This window comes from Serinus canaria, chromosome 12 (assembly GCF_022539315.1).
Source record: "Serinus canaria isolate serCan28SL12 chromosome 12, serCan2020, whole genome shotgun sequence".
Taxonomy (NCBI): Eukaryota; Metazoa; Chordata; class Aves; order Passeriformes; family Fringillidae; genus Serinus; species Serinus canaria.
The window spans coordinates 19,144,215-19,164,269 of NC_066326.1; the positions used below are offsets into that span (position 1 = coordinate 19,144,215).

General features: G+C 40.8%; 1 protein-coding gene across 12 annotated transcripts in view; it reads right to left on the bottom strand.

Moving 5' to 3' along the window:
* The window catches only part of IQSEC1 (IQ motif and Sec7 domain ArfGEF 1), a 285,226-nt gene that overhangs the window by 16,192 nt on the left and 248,979 nt on the right, over positions 1-20,055 (bottom strand). For all 12 annotated transcript variants that reach the window (XM_050979503.1, XM_050979508.1, XM_050979506.1 and 9 more), the window contains 7 exons: positions 9,022-9,183; positions 7,624-7,746; positions 6,705-6,871; positions 5,055-5,194; positions 3,369-3,398; positions 2,210-2,335; positions 810-909 (listed from right to left, as the gene is read on the bottom strand). In XM_050979503.1, coding sequence (XP_050835460.1) covers positions 810-909; positions 2,210-2,335; positions 3,369-3,398; positions 5,055-5,194; positions 6,705-6,871; positions 7,624-7,746; positions 9,022-9,183 — 848 coding nt within the window. The remainder of the gene's footprint in view (positions 1-809; positions 910-2,209; positions 2,336-3,368; positions 3,399-5,054; positions 5,195-6,704; positions 6,872-7,623; positions 7,747-9,021; positions 9,184-20,055) is intronic.

Consider the following 20,055-nt stretch of genomic DNA (forward strand, 5'->3'; position numbering starts at 1 on the left):
GTGGGCTACAGAGCTGCTGTGAGCTCTGCAAAACCTTCCCTTTGGAATTTCCAGAGGCTTGCAGTAACAGCAATGAATTTTTAGGGAGCACATTCTCAAGGACAAATTAAAACTAAGAACCTTCCATGACAGAACAGCTCACACTAAGCTGTCCCAAATTTATCAGGGGGTGAAGGTTTGGTCACAAAATATGAGTTCAGTCAGGCTGTCTCCCTGTGTACCATTCCAACAACTCTGCTCTGCTGTCACTACTGATGCTGTATTTCGGCTTAGAAACAGAATTTTAGCAAATTATTTGGGTTTTTGTCTGCTAAGAAGCACTAAAGATAAAAAGAATATTGGACTGATGCGGATTGTAAGAGACATAAACAAAAGGTGTCAGAAAATGAAAGTTTATGCTTTGCATTTAAATTTGAGGTAGCATACATTATCTAGGCAAAGTTAAGCCATAAATCAGGAAAATAAATAGTGTTTTGAATTACAAATATCATCATAAGGGTCATTATTATCACTCAGTTCCAGCTAATGGTACCACTGACTCAGCAACAGATTTTTTTTTTTTTCTTGGCAATCCTTTTATTATTTACAAGTAATCACAAACACATCTGGGGAGATTTGGCTCCTGACTACAACCAAAAACCTCTGGTTTCTACACTGACAGCATCTTGTTTTAAATGTCAGAACAAAGTTAAATCCAAAGCAATTTTATTCCTAAACTCAGGATCAAGTCCTGTCCACCCCTTTCACTTATATAATTTTTGTTTTATTTATGGACAGAGTGGTCGTCTAAAAAGAGAGGAAATACTCACACTGGTTCTCAAAGAGAAGAACTTGCATTCCATAGAGGGAAAAGGACTGTCGAAAACTGTATGTAACAGAGTTCTTCTTCTTCTGAAAAATCTTGGTCACCTGAAAGGGATCAGATAAACAAAGTGAAATACTCATTCTACCAAAGGTGCCTGTGGAAAATCAATGCTCTGAAGAATTAGCATAAGAGAAAACATTTTATTTAAAAGAAAGTTATGAATCTGTCAGAAAAAATGCACTTGTCATTTTTTCCTTTTTTTAAAGCGCGACTGATGTATTTAATCTCCTGCTACTGAAAAAAACCAAAGCTCTGTAGCATCATCTCTCTAAAGCAGGAGGGTTAATATTTTATCCAGACACAAAGCCTTTGTGTTCTCTCTCTTCCAGAACTTTGCTTCCTGAAATTCCAAAACCTTTGGAATACTTTGGATGCATCCTTTCTGTGCTAGCAAAAAATGAAAATACATTTAAGTTATCCTTAAAGCCCCCAAATTTAGGGGCTACCACACTGACAAATTTGGTCTATATTATTCCCCAAACACTTTGATAGAGCTACTGATATCTGAGTAAGTAATAAAAAATAGCAGAAAACAATGTTCCATCAGTTTCCACTCAAGCTCTCATTTACAACTCCTAGGTTATACTCAGAAGCAAGAGGATTAATGTTTTTTATTTAATCCCTGGTTTTAAGGTCTGCAGGTAGGCAAAAAACCACACAGAGTAAAATTGTGTAGATGAGATGCGCCTTTTTCCTAACAAAATATGAAATATTTGGTGTAGTTCTCACTTTTCAGGTAACAGCCAAGTGCATTCCAAATGGACTGCAACAAATTTTTCTATTTTTAAGAGTAACTCAACCAAATAATTCCAAGCTGTCCTGAGTTCTGTGTGTCTGCTTTTCAAAAGACTGGGTCAAGTTAAAGTCTATGAAGGTAAATGCACACTAAAAAGTAAAGTCAACTGTAAAATCTATTTCAACAGAGCCTCTTCCTATTTCAATGCACAAACAGATCTGGTTCATAGAACACCTGGGGAACACAAAGGAGGATGCAATTTTGGTTTTCCACAAGTACCTTGAATTCATTATTCATGGAATAAATAATGTCTCTGTTTATCCTTTAGGACAAGGGTGAACTGGAGGTGAGGGTTTTTTTCTCTGTAGTAAAAGCTACTGCATCAAATACCTTCTTGCAGAGTGTAGCCATTAATAACAGACTTCAGTTTAAAAGCAAATTATACAGAATTTAAAAATTAAGATACAAATCTCTTAATCATCCCAGGATTGTTGGAATAGAGATATAACAGATATTTATTTTTAGGAAAGCTCATGTACTTAATTGCCAGTGATTTCATGGAGACAGGATTTCTGAATACCTCATTCTCTCTGCCTGGAAATACATACCACGAGGAGATCATTAAATAAAAATATTTCTCGTTGGTGCAATCCAAGCTTCTGAGGTTTATTTGGATCTGGAACTTCAAACAGCCGACAGTAGCAAACAAGCCTCCGGTGGGGGAGAGAGAGCACCTGCAATACCAAAATTCACAGTTCATATAACAACGTCTGGCCAAGAAAGAGCATTTTTATACACAGAACCTTTTTTCTTTAACACTTCAAATATTTTTACCTCTAAGCCCATTAGACCTTTTCATCAAAGGACCAACTACAGGAACATAAAGAATTTATGCCACAAACTTGCAGGACATTCAAACTTCATCAGAGTTCCTTTCATGAGCATTTTTATTATCATAAGAAGACAGGATGCAAAGCAAGTTTAGTTTCTGTGAGATGCTGTGAGTTACTTTTTGTCAGCCACCAAGTTAATTCAATTTTCTCATTCCCAAATACCAAGAAAATGGTGACATCAGGACAAAACAAATGCATTTTCAATCTGCCTTATTTTCTCAAGCCAGCAAGAAAATTGAGACTGAGTTTCCATTTTCTTATAGGAAATGTCTGCTGAAGGTGTCTCTGAAGCTGACAAGTGAGACCTAATTTCTTTCAAGTGCAATGATGAGATCTCATTAACAACACCAAAATAAATCCATAAATTGGTGCATTATAAGAACAGTTTATCTTTATTACTGACCATGCCTGTAATTTAAATCTGGAATCAATATTTTCAGTGTTCATCTACCATTCAGGAGTGAACTTAACTGGCAGTATCTTTCCAGAGTATCATTAAATTCTCAAATGGACCAGAAAGAATAAACACACCACAGCTCAGGTGGAAGGTGAGGTGCAAACTGTGATTTTAATCATTTGTTTATTCCTTACTGGCTAATTTCTAGCGTGATAATAATATTTCAAATAAATAAATAGTGTACTAAAAATGTCTAGAAGAGACCCTTGGCAATAAATTAAGCAGCCTCTGGGAAATAAACTTTTAAGAAAATCTTTATACTTTGGAGAGTTTTTACTATAACACAACAAAAATTTTGCCTGAAAGAACATCAGTAATTTAAAATTTTAAAATGTAACAGAATGTCTTATTTCCAGTTTAGGAAAATGCCAGTTACAATGACGATAAATTTTGAAGGAGTAGAAGAGAAATACCTACACAACCAAGTCCATGGTGCAGAGATCCAATCTACAGTAGAAAGACACATACAAGTTGATTAAACTTCAGAGAAACACAGAACTGTATCATAGCAAGTAAACACGGCACGCTCTGACTATGACTAAATGCCTATAAAGTAAAAACAAATAGAGCTATCAATAAAGACTCTTGCCTGGTCCCCTGAATCCCTTGCACACAGTTAAAAAGTCTCCCACCAGAAGACTTCTTCAAGCTAGGACTCCACCAAGGGCATTGTTTTCTTATTCCCATTTAATTTACAAGGTCAGGATTAGTTTAAGGATTTGAATTGCCACATGTCTGAATAAAAAAAGAAACATGGAAAGAAAACATCTCCCACAGAAGCCTATATATAAACTTAAATCCCCAATTTCAGAAACAAATTTTCATATTAAGTGCATGAATACTGACTTCAGAATATTTATTTCCATTCTCAAAAATAGATACAAGCTTCTATAAAAATTTTGCTTTCTTTCCTCTGCTTCTTTAAAGAGATCTCCTCAGCACATTCTTTACTGGAAACAGACCAAACTTAGATTTTTGTTGGTCCCTCATTCCCTTCCCCCATCCCCTGACTAAGGCTTGTCTGAGAAGAGATTACAGTTCAAAGCCCTTTAAATGTAAAAGGGAGAATCCTGAGAGCCACATTTGGAGGCAAAATGCTGCGGCCTTTCTTTTCTCTCTCCTTTTCCAAGAGATGCTTTGAAGATTCATTTATATAGCAAAATATTTCAGGACTTTTCCCACAACAATCTAATCTTTGGATGCTCAAACCCAGCACCAGAATCCCTGGGACCTGATTTCAGATATGTCCTGAGATAAAGTGACCCCATGTCCCCTTACAAATCCCAGGTCATGGAGGCAGCTGAGCAGGTGACAAAGATGCTGATGTGAACAGAACTTCTCTGTTACTCCTGTAAATTATGGAGCCATAACTGGCAGTGCACATTTTGAAATACAGTTCTCTACAATATCACAAAAACAAAGCACTTTGATTCTTTAGAAATAAACAAGAGAACTACCTAAAATGCAGATATTTCAGAATTGTAAAGCTTCACAATAAAGGATTTTAAGACTCCTAACATCATCATATCACCCCTGACTGCAAAACCAAAATTCATCTGCATGAACACTCCAGAATTTAAGAGGTTGAATTTAATTTCAACCTTACAGGGAATGATTTTGACAGTGTCTGCCCCTTGCCATCCGTGGGCCACTCTGTAGTGGGGAGCAGCCCAGCTCTGCTGCCCTGCCCTGTGGCAGAGCAGAGGGCACTTGTCACTGACATGTTTATGAAAAATCCTTTCTTTAGGATTTTTCCCTCCTGAGTTGCTGAGAGGCCTCAGGAACAAACTGTAATCAATTCTTATCTGCTGCTGTGGAATGCAACAGGTGGATCTGTGATTGGTGTCATTTAGTTGTTCCTAATTAATGGCCAATCACAGTCCAGCTGTCCAGACTGTCTCGGTCACAGACAAACCTTTGTTATTCATTCCTTTTCTATTCTTAACAAGCCTTCTGCTGAAATTCCTTCTTCGATTCTTTTAGTATAATTTTTAATATAATATGTATCATAAAATAATAAACCAAGCCTTCTGAACATAGAGTCAACTTTCTCATCTCTTCCCTCATCCTGAGACCCCTGTGAACAATGTCACAGGCACTCACCGGTTTCTTGCCCACGATCAGCTTCTCCACCTTCTGCACCTGGGACACGTGGTCCTCATTGGTCTTCAGCTCGCGCTTGCGGATGCGCTCGTAGATCCCGATTAGCATCTCCCGTGGGATGTCCTCCCCATCATCCACCCCTGCAGGGCCAAGCTGCTGTTAGCAGGGATCTCACCCACACGGAGCAAAAAATCCTGGCACTCTCTGATTTCCTGCCCTCCCAGTGCTGCCTGCCTGGGTGTTTGTGCTGCTTTCTCCCAGCTGCCAGCCAGCTCCTCCTGTGTGTCCTTGTGCTGCCTCAGCCACGCAGAAGTGGTGTGAACATGATTTAAACACTGATTTTGGTTTAGAAGCTCGCTGCCCATACACCAAGACATTGATGGAGATCACCCAGGTCTGGAGATTTTTTGTTTTAAAACTCCCATCTAGAACTAAGACATAAAAAGGCTGATATCCTAAAGGAATATTTTCCTTTCGCACCTCAGTTTAGAATTAAAGCTACAATGAGTTAAACTCCTTTTTAGACACTAAAACCTTCGTATGACATTCTCCTAGGAATAAACCCCTGGGAGGAAGCAGAAGAACCATTTCATTTTGCCTCTATCTCTTACTCAAGGTTCAAGAAATAATTTCCTATTTGAGAACTGTATGAATGCATTAAAATTATTTAAGCAATATTTCATATAAGATTTCAAAAAGAACTAGTTTAGTCTGGACAAAAAAATCAACAAAATAGCCCAGATCCAATATTCTTGTTTAGCACTGTGTGATTCTCATTGGCGTGGCATTCTAACAAATGCCACACCAATGGCATGAATGCTTGATCCTGAATTTTTAATAGCAATGAAAGGAGTCCAATTTCACTAAGTGACTTTAAGTTGGATTTTCTGGGGACAGAGAGCTGCATGTCTCTTTTTTAAACAGGTTTAAAGCAATAAACTCTTATTACCCCTTCAGAAGCAAAGATAGAGTATTTTGTCACCCCAGTGCAACAACTGCTCCCATAAAAACCACAGTGATAAAATGCAATTTGTTTGGAGGAAGAAGCAAGCAGAACCACCTCTGTTCTGTGCCATATGGCCAAGCTTTCCACAGCCCACCCTTTGTGATGCAGTGATTTACTGCAGCAAGGTAGCCTGTTACAGAAATGCCTGCGGTATCAAGAAGTGCTGGCGTGCATGCTGCAATTCAGAGAGAGTGTGCTGTGGCTAACTCCACAAATGTAACTGCAGCATTATGCTAAGAGATGCATATCAGGCCTTTGGAGTATTTGTGGATTTTACAATGAAATCTCAGTACTAATTTAAACTTTGCTAAGCTGGAACATCTGCTAAGCACAGGTTCACTGCTGCCTTATGTAAATCTCAGGGAATAAAATTACCAACCAGGACTTTCATTTTCAAGGTCTAAAATTCCAGAACACCAAAGGTATTTTGGTTTTACTGCTCCTAAAATGAAAGGTCCTGACAATACATCCATCCACTCAAGAAAGACAAGATAAAAATGACAAAATATGACACAATTAATTCTGGTTTTGCCGTTACAGAAAAGACTGAAGTCTGTCCAAATGGCAGCCAGGTGACAGCAGTGTGAAGTTGTTCCCAGAGACAGGGAAAAGCTTTGAGGAGCTTTGCCCTGAGGGTCTCTTACCCCTGAGGTTCTTGATGAAGTCCTCCAGCTTCATCTTGCGCTCGGGTTTGACGTTGGGGCTGTACATGTCGGTGTTGAGCAGGATGATGGCGAAGGCCAGGATGAAGATGGTGTCGGGGTTGCGGAACTGCCGCACCACGCCTGGGTTGCAGATGCAGTAACGCTGGCTGGGAACACCAGGGAGGCTGTCAGGGCTGGGAGGCACTGCTCAAATGCACCAAAGAATCCACCTGCTGCATTCCAGAGCCTTAGCAAACTACTGCTCCCTGTCCAGACACAGCTTTAGCTTTCCATCCACATGTTTTCCTAAGGCAGTCCTTGAATGTGCGAGGAGTTTGTTTGTCCTTAACTGTAACTTCACTTACTACCATAACTTCTGTATCCCATTTTTTTCAGTGATTAATACCCCGACAGCAGGTAAGAACACAGCATTGATTTTGGCTTACTGCCGTGTGGTTATTTCCACCTTATCCTGCCCTGGATACACCTCTGTCAGGACTGATAAGTGATTCCTCTTTCTCCCACTGTTGTTGAAGTATTTAATGAAAAGTCAGGAGTATACATACCCTAGAAAGTGCATGGGCTTTTAATTCCACTCATTTAAACTACTAAATCCAAATATATTCTTAGAGATGTTCAAAAGTCCTTGATTATCTTTCAACTGAGGCCAGAAAGAACTTCAGAGAAAGTTCTATTAATACAAATGCTACATGTGAACAACAGCAGCAAATGATATTTCCTATTCAATACTTAGCAACCTCCCCACCCAAAATAAAACATATTTGAAAGTGTTTGTACATCATGACGACACTAAAAATACTTAGGAAAGTAACTTGGATAAGCCCAAGTTCGCCAGTTCTGCAGTCTGAGTGTAAAGCAGCATGTTTCTGGTGACTGAAGGATTTATTTCACATCCTACCTAAAAGCTTCAATGAGCCGCTCCACCTTCTGGGCTTCTCCTTGGACACGGATGTGGGCCTGAAATTTCCTGAGTGCTTCATCCAGCTCCATTGTGGAGAAGTCCATCTCATCCACCACACAGCTAGGACAAAAACAGATTCACATCCTGTCTCTTCATTTCTAACGACACAGTACCAAAGGGAAGATTTTGAAACAGAAAAAACTTTTCAATTTTCCATCTGACGGAGATTCGTGGGATTGTTTTTTAAACTTTCAGCAGCAATTGCAATAATTGCAGGTAAGCTGTGAAAGGAGGTTGAAAATAACTGATCAATCAGAATGTGCACATGTGAGCAGACCCTTGTGTTTTTTAACTGAAGAGCCACTAGAAGGACAAATGTCTGATCATTGTAAATGATGTACCACTGCCACAAATAATTATTAGTTCTGTGCTTCCAGGCCAATCAACTATCACAATGCCTTCAACAATAATAAATAGTTTATACTGCTCAAAATATCATATCTCAGACAGCCTGCAGCAGGCACAATAATCTGTACCAAATGGCTCAGTGTCTAGGAACATTCTTAATTGCAGAGAGAAAAAAATAACCTTGTTTGGATACTCTCTTATTATTACTGTAATTCTCATCTCCCCATCATTTGCCATGACTTTCAGTTAACATTTATGGAGAAATAATTACTTTCTTGCTCTGAAAATACAGTGCTGACAAAAAATAAAAGGGTACCATTTTAATATAATCAGCAACATGAATGATATCATTCTAATACTTTGTTTAAAGACTGCTTTAAAATCAGAGGCTTATAAATTTCCTTTAAGCTTAGCTTTTACTTTTGAAATGACCAGACATGAATCACTGCAAGTAATGCAGCACTGTAATGCAGAAACCACAGAAAGCACCATCCACTTTTAAAAGCTTTTTCTTAAATGTATAGATATACAATGACAAATTGCAGTAACTCATATTTTTCTTCCAGTAACATTGTAGCTAATGTAGATTAACAGCAGGTAATTTATTCCTCTTGCTTTTACTATTTTTCCTTTTATGCAAAAAGCACAACGAAACAATGAGCCTGGCATTTCTCACACCCTTTCCAATCCTCACCTAAACTTTATTATCAGTTCTGCAGTAATGCTCACAGGCCTCCCATTATTGCAAGTTCTGTTAGAGTGTCAAAAGCCCTTTTCCCATTCCTGGTGTAAATGGTGTTTTCCCATTCCAAGGTGCAAAGCACATGTGCAGACTCCAAATGAAGCAATTAGCACAATTAAGAACCCCCAGGAACACGCTGGCCAACAACAGGACAGGGAGGGGAATGGAAGAGCATTTCTGTGACCGTGCAGACAGGAGGTGTAGCAGGGAGGGCAGGGCTCACCCCTTCCCCACACAATACTCACTCCAGCACGTCCCTGTTGAACTGCTTCTGCCGATTGCCCAGGAACTCTCCGATCATCTGCCTGCTGAGCCCCTTCCTCTGCAGCAGGAAGTGCGCGACCCCAACTGGAGTGTCGGGCACAAAGCCCCGCTCGATCAGGTACTGGACTCCTTTCTCGGGTTTTCTGAGGAGAAATGACAGGGCAAAAGTATGACTTTCCTTCCATTCCTCCTGATCACATCTGATTAAAATGCCACAACAGTTCTGTCAATGATGGTCAATATATTCACTTTTAACCAGGGTCCCAGCAGGGTGGGCTAGTGGAGCTGCAGGAATGCATCCAACTGAATGCATTGCTCACTGCTAGGAGCTGACAGCTCTGAAACACATCTTTGCCTGTTTTCACACGTTCCCTGCTCCAGAACCCTCCTAGGAGAAGCTCTGGATGCAAACAGCCTCCCTTGCCAGTGAAACAAAGCCTAACACCAGCTACTAAAAGCTCCTGTTGCTGGGAGAGAGGCACCTTCCAGAAACTGAACTGAAAAGCTGCTGCTGAAAAACAAGAAACAAGGAGCTCCCCTGACCTCCCCCTGCCTGCTGGCAAAAGTTAAACTTCTTGAATAAAAACATCTGAAGTGGTGTCACTTGCAAGCCAAGAGAACAAAAAATAAGAGGGAAAACTACAGCCAGTCAAGCAAAAAAAAACCCAATTAAAAATGGTGTCTCATCAAAGACTTTTAGTTCCTTCAACACATCCACTGCCCAGATTTCCCTCCCTCAGACAAGCACCTTCCCAGTTTCTGCAGTGTTTTACATCTCTTTACACAGCTCCAGATTTAGCTGTAACCACTTTCACATCCCAAAACAAAGCAAACCAAAGGCACTCATTTTAACTTTTAAGACGTGTGTGCTGAGGAGGAGGGGTGGGACAGAGCTGGCAATAAAAGATATTGCTTATAAAGCCAAATGCTGCTTTATTCTCAAGTGCTGCAAAATCCCCCTTAGAGCACACACTGTGCACTGCATCATCCAGCAGTGCAACACAGCAGAAAATCATCATTGCTTTTAAAAATATTCAAGAAGAATCTTCACAGAACCAGTAATTTCATCATCAGCTTTATTTTGTATGGAATTATGCTATAATGCCCACCTGTAAGAGTGGGTGGTTTGCAGCTTGCTGGATGACCTAAGAGATATTTCCTTTAAGGCAAGCAAAATCAATCAGAGAGGACAAGGTGACCGTGCTATTTTTACACAAGGTTGATCACACAACCATAACCCTTCCCCAGGGTTTTAATTGCAAATAACATTGCTAAATACATCATCATTCAGTTCTGCTACTCTTTTACATTCCATTATTATACATTTAATACCCTATTAAGAATTAGACAGATCAGAGAAATATATATAATTTAATCAGAAGGGAGTTCTCAAATCTCAATTTCTTGCATCAGCTTTGTGGCTCTTTTCATCTGAAATAAGATTACACACATGGTCATCTTCTAAAACTAATCTCCTTCATCCTAAAAAGTCCCTTTTCAGTAAGTAATGTAATTGCTATGTTCATATGCTTTTAAACTGTATTTCAGAATACTTAATCTTTCTAAATTTAAATTCACAGCACCCAACACAATCAGGAAGAGTTTTCTCCATCCCCCTTGTTAGTGAGCTGCATTTGTCCAGTAATTCAGAGAGATACAAACCCAGGAGAGCTCCTCTCCAGTGACTGTCAAAGTAGAAAACAGCACTCAAACCCCACAGCTTAATCCAAAGATCACCTTTCCCTGACCTATAGAAAATGCTGGATCATTACTTACTGTACTAAAAACCAATTTGAATTCCTAACACCTGCATAAGGCCTGAACATTTAAAATTATCACAAGATAAAATAATTTCTTTTTCATCAGCCCCTCTCTGGTTGTATAATTTTATGTAAGTTAGTCTGCTCTTTCACCTAAGAAGCTTTGCCCTGATTTGATAATATGAAGTCACTTGATTCAAACACCCTTCAAACCAGGCTAGGTGAGTGTCCAAAAGAGAGTTAAAAATCCATTTACAAAACCCTGGAAGCCAAGAGCTCTTTTCCCATTAATACTCCCCTCATGCTGGAGTGAAATATCAGGGAGTTTTGCAGTCTGGGATTATTTGAAAGCAGTCTAGGATTATTTAAAAAGTCCAGTTTGTTTCAAAAGCTGTAACCTGGCAGCAATAATATGAAATAACACCTGAACCCCCAAGCTGTAAGAATGAAGGCTGCTCCTTCCCTGTTTGATCCATCACTGGTAAGTAAGGCAGGCTCAGGGTTTATTGCTGTTTTAAGCTCCTTCCCACCTCCCACCAGGAGGGACATTATCTTATTCACGAGGAAAAGTACTTACCAGAAAATGATGACTCTTCCAGAGTGTTCTGAAGTGCTGTATTTCCAAGGAAATTTTACTTCAAAAGCGAAGTTAACAATGGGTTCAGAGAAAAATGTACTCAAGGGGGCCGTCCCTTTCTGCTTTTAAAATAAGCAGCATTTTGTCTCTTTTCAAAGTCAGAGAAACTGAAGAACCAAATAGGATAATGGAAATTTAAGTCACCTCCAACACCAGAAATTTCAAATACCTCCAATACCATGGAGCAGCTCCCTATATGCACCAGGAGGATCTGAAGGTTGTGGTGCTGATCTCCAGCAAACCACCAGAAACTCATTTTCTCCTTCCCAAGGTGTTTTTTCACACCAGGGACCTGCCAGGCTGTGAGGAGGGCAGGTTTGAAGAACACAAGCAGCCAGGGATTCTCTGCTGGCAGACCCAGCTGTTCTAAACTGAACAAACCTTCCTTTTCACCAGAGCCTGACTTTTTCAAGTGTCTGACTGGATGCAGAAGGAGGATAACTTATCCAGGTGTCCTGTCCTCTTCAATCCTGGCACAAGGGTCAGGACACCTGGATAAGTTATCCTCCTTTCTGTCTGCTCACAGTTGGGCACAGACAGTTTTGTACTTACAACTAAGAGTCTTTTGTGATTAGGAAAATTCCCACTGATGGCTTGTTAATTACACAGACCAATAACAGACAAGATAAGAAATCTATAAATAGCAATGGAGGAAGCAGCAGAAGCAGAGCAGTTATTTTCAGATTTGAATACATTAACTAATATCAAAATAAACCCTCTAACATTAGCACCTTGCATAGCTGATGATGTGATTATTTAGAGAACTTTGATATTTACAAGGTTGCTTCCAAAATAAGTTTAAAAAGGTCTTCTGTCTCAAAAAAACCCAACAAAACAACCTAAAATGAAAGAACCAATCAAAAAAAAAAAATCACAAGGATCTACTGAAAGAAGAAGAAAAAATCAACGAGAAGATGCGCAAAATTTTGTCATAAGATTTTCAGAGGTTGATTAAAGGACTAAGGATCTTGCCAGAAACTGATTAATATCAAGACATTTAGACTAGTTTAAAGTGACTTCTAAGGGAAATAAAATGATGGAAGGATTAATACAAACTTCAAAATAACAGATTAAGCCAGTATATTTTAATAAATTCATTTCTTAGGGAGTACTGGCCAGATCCAGAAGTGCTCAAGACCTGCCAGAGTTTGAGAAGGGAGGCAGAGACAGCTCCTCCTTGGAAGAAGGGAAGGGTAAAACCTGACTGACTTCCTATACATATCCAAACTGCTCTCCTTATGCTTTTACAAAAACACTGCAGAGATTCTGAAAAATTAATTTGGTAGAGGAAAAGTTTTTAGTTGGATTCTGGATGGGAAGAGGGATCAGCACAGGTACCTCCTGGGTTTACTGGTGCAGCCAGTCCTGGGGCAGGACAAGCCCTAAAGCCCAGTGCTGAGCTTGGTGAGCACTCCAGTGGCACTGCCAACAGGCTCTTCTCACATTCCTGTAGCTGACTTGGGACTCCTGACAAACTGAACAAAGCCAAAAAGGTGTTTTGTGTGTTTTGGGCTTGAGTTTCTTTTTTGTTTCTTTTTGTTGTTGTTGTTGTTTTATGTTTTGATTTTCGGTGCCTTTTTTTTTTTTTTTTTTTTTTTTGGCAGCATGGTTTGGTGGTTTGGTTTGGCTTGGTTTTTTGGGTTTTTTTTTTTTTTGTTTTTTTAATCCAGTCAAGCACTCCCCACAGCTGCACCATCATTGTAGTATCCAAGCCACAGTGTGGATAAAGTGCCTGTGTCCACAGCAGCCAAGAGGAGAGAAGGAGTAACAAGCACTGCCTCAAGCAGAAACCTGCCACAAAACCACAGCACAAAGGTGGATAAAGCCTTGCCCATTCCTGATGAGCTGAACATGTAAAGCTTACAAACACCCAAAACCACATGAAATCTTTGTATTTCCTTTTACAGCTCAGACAGTAAGAGAGCTGTAAAATGAGAGCATTAATTAACAAATGAGCATTGGCCATTTCCAATACCCAGCAATGCCAGAAGCATCATCTGAATTAAAGCAGGGATTTCTGAACAGTGTAAATAACCACAAGCACACTGCTCCAACAGCTGACTGAGGCAAGGGGGCAAAGCCACCCTAACTGAGAGTGAGAAGCTTGGTGAAACTCCTGTAACTCCAGGATTTCTGAAGGCACACCTATGTTTGTTGGTTCCTTGTCTCTGCTACAGGGACACTGAGACAATTTGAAAATGAGCAAACCAGAAGTACAAACATTTCTTAGAGGCTGTTGGAAACCCATTGCAAACAGGAACACTTCACAAACATACAGCTGCCAAAGAAATCTTCTCATGTCAGAGGTGGAGTTTAATGCAGCTATGGTGCCAGCCCTCAGTAAATAAAGAAATAATAATAATTATAATCTCACTTGCCTTTGATACCAGCACTCTCATTTTGAAAATATTTACAGTTGTCACAAAAATAAGCATTACTTCAACACTAAAAAACAGGGATGGCTTTTTAAATGCAAGAACCTAAGGCTTTTCTTAGAATCATTTAAGAAGTTAAATATTTTTAAATAGCCAGGCTGGCAATAACAAGCTAGTTGAACATTCTCCTTAGTCTGGCACACAGCTCAGTTTTGTTTCTATGGTTGTACTTCTTGCTTTGCTTTTGCTGAAGAGCCCACTGCTGCTGCAGTGAAGCCCAGAGAATCCCTAGGTCTAATTTAAACCTAGCTAAGAAGGAAAAAAACCAATAACCTTAAAATACTGCCAAACTAGTGCCAAAACAACTTGTCAGAGTTCACTCCACAGTGAGGCAAAAGGGGATTGAGAGGAGGAAAATGAGAGAAACTGAGTGGGAACCCTGAGCTGTACTTTTCTCAATTGTACAACTGTTCAATGAAGAGAAGGAAAAACTGGCTGTAAATTGCATCTTCTGGTAATTACAAGAAAAAATCCCAGGGTGGGGAAAATAAGCCAGGAAAGAGCACATTTCTCCCCTCTGCATCTCATGGAAACAGGAAAATAGTTATTCCCATGATTTGGGCAGGAGCACTACTGTTTGCCCCCAGTGGGGATGATTTCTCCCACATTAGGATATTAATTCTCCGAAGTTCATTGAAGACCTCCCACCACAGATGGAAAGGTCAGGGCACACTTGTAATCACACCAAATTACCTGGAGCAACCTCTGTTCACAAAAAGTTAATTTCCACTCATGCCACTAAAGAAAGAATTCAGCAGGAAGTGATCTCAGTGCCTGGTTCTGTTTGGTGGGGGAGCAAAATAAAGACAGGAAAACTCTGTAGATGTATATTTTCATGAAATTGGGCAAATGACCTACGTGGTTTTACCATGACTTTCTGCCTGGCCAACCAGTGTCTTTACGGCATCATTTCCTAACAAGGTGCCAGGAAATTATATATTGAACATTATTACTGCTACTGGATGTTTAGGTTAGTCAGAAAAGTATTGCCTGAATCAGAGCTGATTATAAATGGGTAAAAAGTGTATCAAAGGGCAAAAAGGGTATCAAAGGCACCTAAAGGCCCCCAAGCAGAAAGTCTGGCTCATTCTATGAAAGGAGTGAAAATGGAGTTTAAAGGTGTTTTGGAAAAAGGATTTTCCTGTGTAAGAAGCATCACTCCTGAGGAACAGAGCAGGCAGCACAGTGGAGAGGCACAGAGGCACACCCCAAGCACTCCCAGTGCAGTAGCTGGACATGTCCTTGCTAGTGAAAACAGCCCTGAGTCATCCTGCCTCAGCGTTTCCTACCTCCTCATCATTCCCTCTCTTGGCTGTGTGCAGCCTGGTTTTTTGTCCCCCCCACTCCTTCCTTCCTCACAAGAAAGAAGGCAATAAGAAGGAAATATTTTAGTTAAATTAACCGACCAAAACACTCTGTGAGGTTGTTCTCACCTCCTCTGACCCTACTGCATTTCTCACAGAGCAGGGGCAGGAGTTTGTAGCTGCCAGCAGAGCAAAGCACATTCCAGTTCAGGACAAGACATATGGAAAACTGGCTCCCTCTCTCAGAACTGTGTGCCAGGGCTGAGTATTGCCCTCATGTTTATGCAAGTGTTGTCAGGAACAACACTTTAGGATGACTGTGTCCTTTAAATTAAGGAACAGTCCCTGTCTTTTTGTCTTCTCGTGTCCCTGCCCTAAATCCTCTTTCCACACCCTCACCACACTTACACCAAACAGAAGCACTTCAGCTTCAAGTTCTGCAACTCTTAGAGTAAAAATGGGAAACTCTGACAGTCACATTCCATTTGAAAGGGACACCTTTTGTGCAAGGACAGTTTAAACACCTCCTGATTTGCCAATTACAAAACCCCAATTCAGTTGATAGATATGAACTGTTACACAAGAAAATGTTGATGGGACCTTCCCCTTTTCTCAGCTCTTTTTCCTACACAGCCTTCCCATGTCCCTATTCCAACTGTCCCCTGCATTCCTGCAAAAGCAGCTGGTCACATTTGTCACCCTCAAAATTTGACCACTGGAGATGTTTGGCCAGAAGGAATTCCAATGCAGGCACCTGGAGCCCCATCAGCCGCTGTCTGGAGCTGCTCAGCAAGCAAAATTCCTCCACTCATGGGCTCATTTTCCAACAGGAGGCATGCAGGCATTGTCAGAGCTCAGCTCCAATTCCTGGCACATAGCAGGGAGGCAAGAGTGTGCCTGGAATGTTTAAGGGCAGCAGGAGCTGGAGGCAGGGATGAGGTAATGGCTTGCAGGGACTCAGGGCCACTCACACTCAGCTATTGCTGCTTCCAGCAAAGCCACATTTGCTTCCAACATTTAGGAAAGTTTATATTGCCTTTTAATGGCAATAAAAGGAATCCCCGTGCCCATATTTGAACCCAGCACTTCAATTTACTATTGGTTCTACATTTCAGCTGGTTTGGATGGGATATAATTTATGCTAATCCAAGCACTTGTTTTGGAAAAGAAAGGAGGAAAAATGGCTCCTCCGGGAGAAAAGATAAAACATGCACAGAACAAAGCAAAACACACAAAGCTTTTTTTTCTTTGGGTGTTCTCACTTAGGGCTAAATGTTTTTAGAAATAATGAGAGTCATACTAAGAACATTCTTCTCCTCTTACTAACTCCTCGGCATGTTAGAGGACGAGTTACATGGAGTGCTTTGATTTTAATTTTTGTTGGAACCGACTGTGCCTGAATAATCTGCAGTCCAGATGTTGTAACAACAGTGGAGTCCCTCTCAGCACACACACGAGGACAGCAAATGGCTCTGTTGTGAAATCCTGGCCAAGCTTCTTCTTCCCCCTTTCTCTTTCTATCAAATCATTCCAAAAAATCATTGAAGATATTAGGGATCAGCTTGCAAAATAAAAGAATTGGTTCAAAGGTAAGGAGAACAAATACAGTTTGATTTACACATTCTCCCTCCTACTCAATCTGTATTTACAAAGTTTAAAATTATTAGCAATGTCTCCAGTCAGCTTCCAAATTCAAATTGAAAGGAGGACAGTCCAAAAGCACATGTTTAGAGACCAGGTATTAGAATGGATGAGACTGACTCTAAGCAATACAGAAGTATGTTCAGCATCTTAACTGAAATTCATTATGAGTATGATGGGAGTAAATTGAGAACACCAGATTAGTGTACTTATTACAGGAGTTAAATTAATGACTACTTGCAAAACTATTTTTTAAAAACCAAGTAAGCAACATTTGGCAACTTTTAAGGATTTCAAATAGAATCCAAGCTTGCAGCACTTTCTGAGTGTGACAGTACTCAGGAATCCAAATTACCTTCAGTCTCTATCTGGAGATGGAAAATGATGGAAACCTCATACTTCTGTTGAACAGTTAAAGCTGCTTTCATGGAAAATGAAAAATGTGCTTTCTCACAATATTATTATTGTGTGCCTCAGATTTCCAACAAGAATTTATCTAGAAACTGTAATCTGTAATATTGTCTTTGGTATAATCCCACCAGCACTCAGCAAATTCCTCTCATATCTGCTTAGTAAAAAAAAAAAAAAAAAAAACCTTCTCAAATTAATATTCCGGGGAATCTAGAAATGTTGGAAAATGTCTGCTCCTGGAATTAGTATCCAATTCATATCAACAGTGGGTTTTAAATTGGAATAAAATCATCCCCATTGTGCAATAAAGGAAGCCAGTAGGGCTTTCAGGGCTAATGATGATACATCATTGCATATTGCAAACAGATACTGAAGCCTTTTTATCTCTGTCAGTAAATCCTTCAGGAGAACTTTGGAATAGCAGGAACCTTGATAACGGCCCGTTATAAAAGAAGCTACAGCAAACCCTTCAGCACAGAGCATTGTAATGCACTGAGGACACGTGGGGAACAGTTCTCCATCTGTCACTGCCCTTTCTAGAGAGGAAAAGAGGACAAAAGAAGGGAGGTGGAGGCTGCAAGGCATCTGGGAAAATTGATTGTAAAATTATTGCTGGCCCAGGCTCTGTTCTAGCACTGTAAAGTGGTGTTCATGTATCCCCAAGAAGTACAAGTAGGATAAGGATGAAAAGCCTAAACTATGCCCTGGCATCAAGCTCAGAGCAGTGAAACAGCCCCTGAGCTGTACTTTGCAGCCTCTCTTCACCAGCAATGTCAGCAATTAGCACCAGCAAGACTGGCTCCCATGGCAAGGAACACAATGCCACAGGAACCCTGCCAGGTGGGAGGACCATTTACAGTGCCTGCCAACAGCTGATATCCCAAAGGAGACACTAAACATGACTCCAGGCTCTGCCAGATTAAAAAGTGAGTCTGAGCAATGCCAACCCTTATCTCCCATCTTCTATAACACCAGGCACAGCTGCAGCAAGTTTTCAAACCACTCGGATGTTGTCCCCGATTTGCTGACACTGCTTTGTTAGCTCAGAAGGTGTTTGTGCCCCATGCCCAGGAGTGCTGAGCAGGCACTGCCCTGTCCCTGTCCCTCTCCCTGTCCCTGCCGTGGCCCTGCCGGGTGTGTCACCGCGGGCAGGGGACACAGTAACCCCAGGCAGTGATAGCAACAAACACACCTGGCAGCCACAAACTCTTGGCAGGGACCCAGAGATGCTGTCACCCCCCTGGTGGCAATCCCCGTGCACAGAATGCCAGCCCTGCACTGCTGACCCATGGGCAGGACACATCTCACACTGCTGAGGTTAAACGCTTCTAGTTAGTCTCTCAGAACCATCAGTGCATCATCATCAGAACCATCAGGTTCCATTTCAGGATGGAACCTGAAAATCCTAGCAAATGGGGTGCAATAACTGGTAAACCTGGTATTTCCAGCCTGCAGTCAAAACAAACAGGAGAATGAAGTCACAGCTCTTTTTTTCTCCTTGTGTTTGTTTTTAAAGCAGCAGTCAAAAGGCCTCTTGAAGCCTTGCTTATAAGCAAACCAGTCTCGAAGGCTGGATTTGCATTGGCAGGATTTGCAGCTTGCAAAATAAACCTTTCTAGGTAGTGTTTTCCTTCTGCCTGTGAGGGAGGAATGGTTTCTAGTGCATTTATCCCAGTCCACATCTCATTCCAGCTCTGTTGAAGAAAATGCCTAATTCAACACAGCTGGCCTGCCCAAGGCTCCCTGGGAGCTGCTGCACTCTGGGCATGCACCTGCAGCCCTTCCTTTGGAGAGGAATGAATGGGAACACACACTGCCAGCCCATTGCCAGGGGGAATCACTGCTGCCATTCAGAGCCACGGCAGTGCACTGAAGCTGTTACTCACTTGCAATTTCTTTGGCAGAAATCATTCCATTTTGGGGGATACTCTACCTTCTAGCTTAGGGGCTACTACAAAATGCCTTTGAAAAGTCCAAGTGCACTTCTTTAATCAACACTCAGGTTCCACATTGAAGGCCAAGTTGCACTTGGAAAACAATTCCGTGATCAAGTGATGATCATGGAGTCACAGAATGGTTTGGGCTGGGAGGGATCCTGAAGATTTCTTCCAAACCCTCTGCCATGGGTAGGGACACTTTCCAATAGAACTCCCAGAAAAGTGATTTTCAATTACCTATAATTTTTTCCCAATGTCCTGTGTTGTCCATTCTCCTGAGAGCTTTGTGCTACTGATGTTTTGCATCTATCAGTGATTAAGCGACCACCAGCTGTGCTCAACTTTTACCCCACCCATAACTGCCTATTCTAACAAAGAGCCTCTGATAAGAAAACTGTCCTTTGGCTTCTGAAAATTGCTATTAAAATAGGAAAGTCAGAAAAGCTAAAAACTGAAATTTCAATTGAGATGATAGTGACTTTCCATGCTTTTAAAATCTTAATCCTTTTTAACACTTCTGCTGAACAAAGCAGAAGTATTTGCTATAATTCATGCAGTTCTTTAAGGTTCTTAATTTTTTGCATTTCAGCCAAGCTTCACATACCAGAAAGAAAGGACATTTGTTAATTAAGGCTTGGGATCTTAATTTGCAAGGAAGATTTCAAAGACACTACAAAATTAACCTGAACTCCTTGTAAAAGACATGCCTAAAATTTCCTCTGGTAGATGCAGACATTTGGAAAAAAAGTTGCCTTCTTGTACTAGCTAAGTTCAAAGCCACTGCTTTCAGAGCTTCCTCCTGGGTGGAGCACACATCCTCCCAGGAGCTGCTGCCAACGCCATCACTGCTCCCTCGTTTTATGATCATAAATCTGTTGTGAAGATAATGT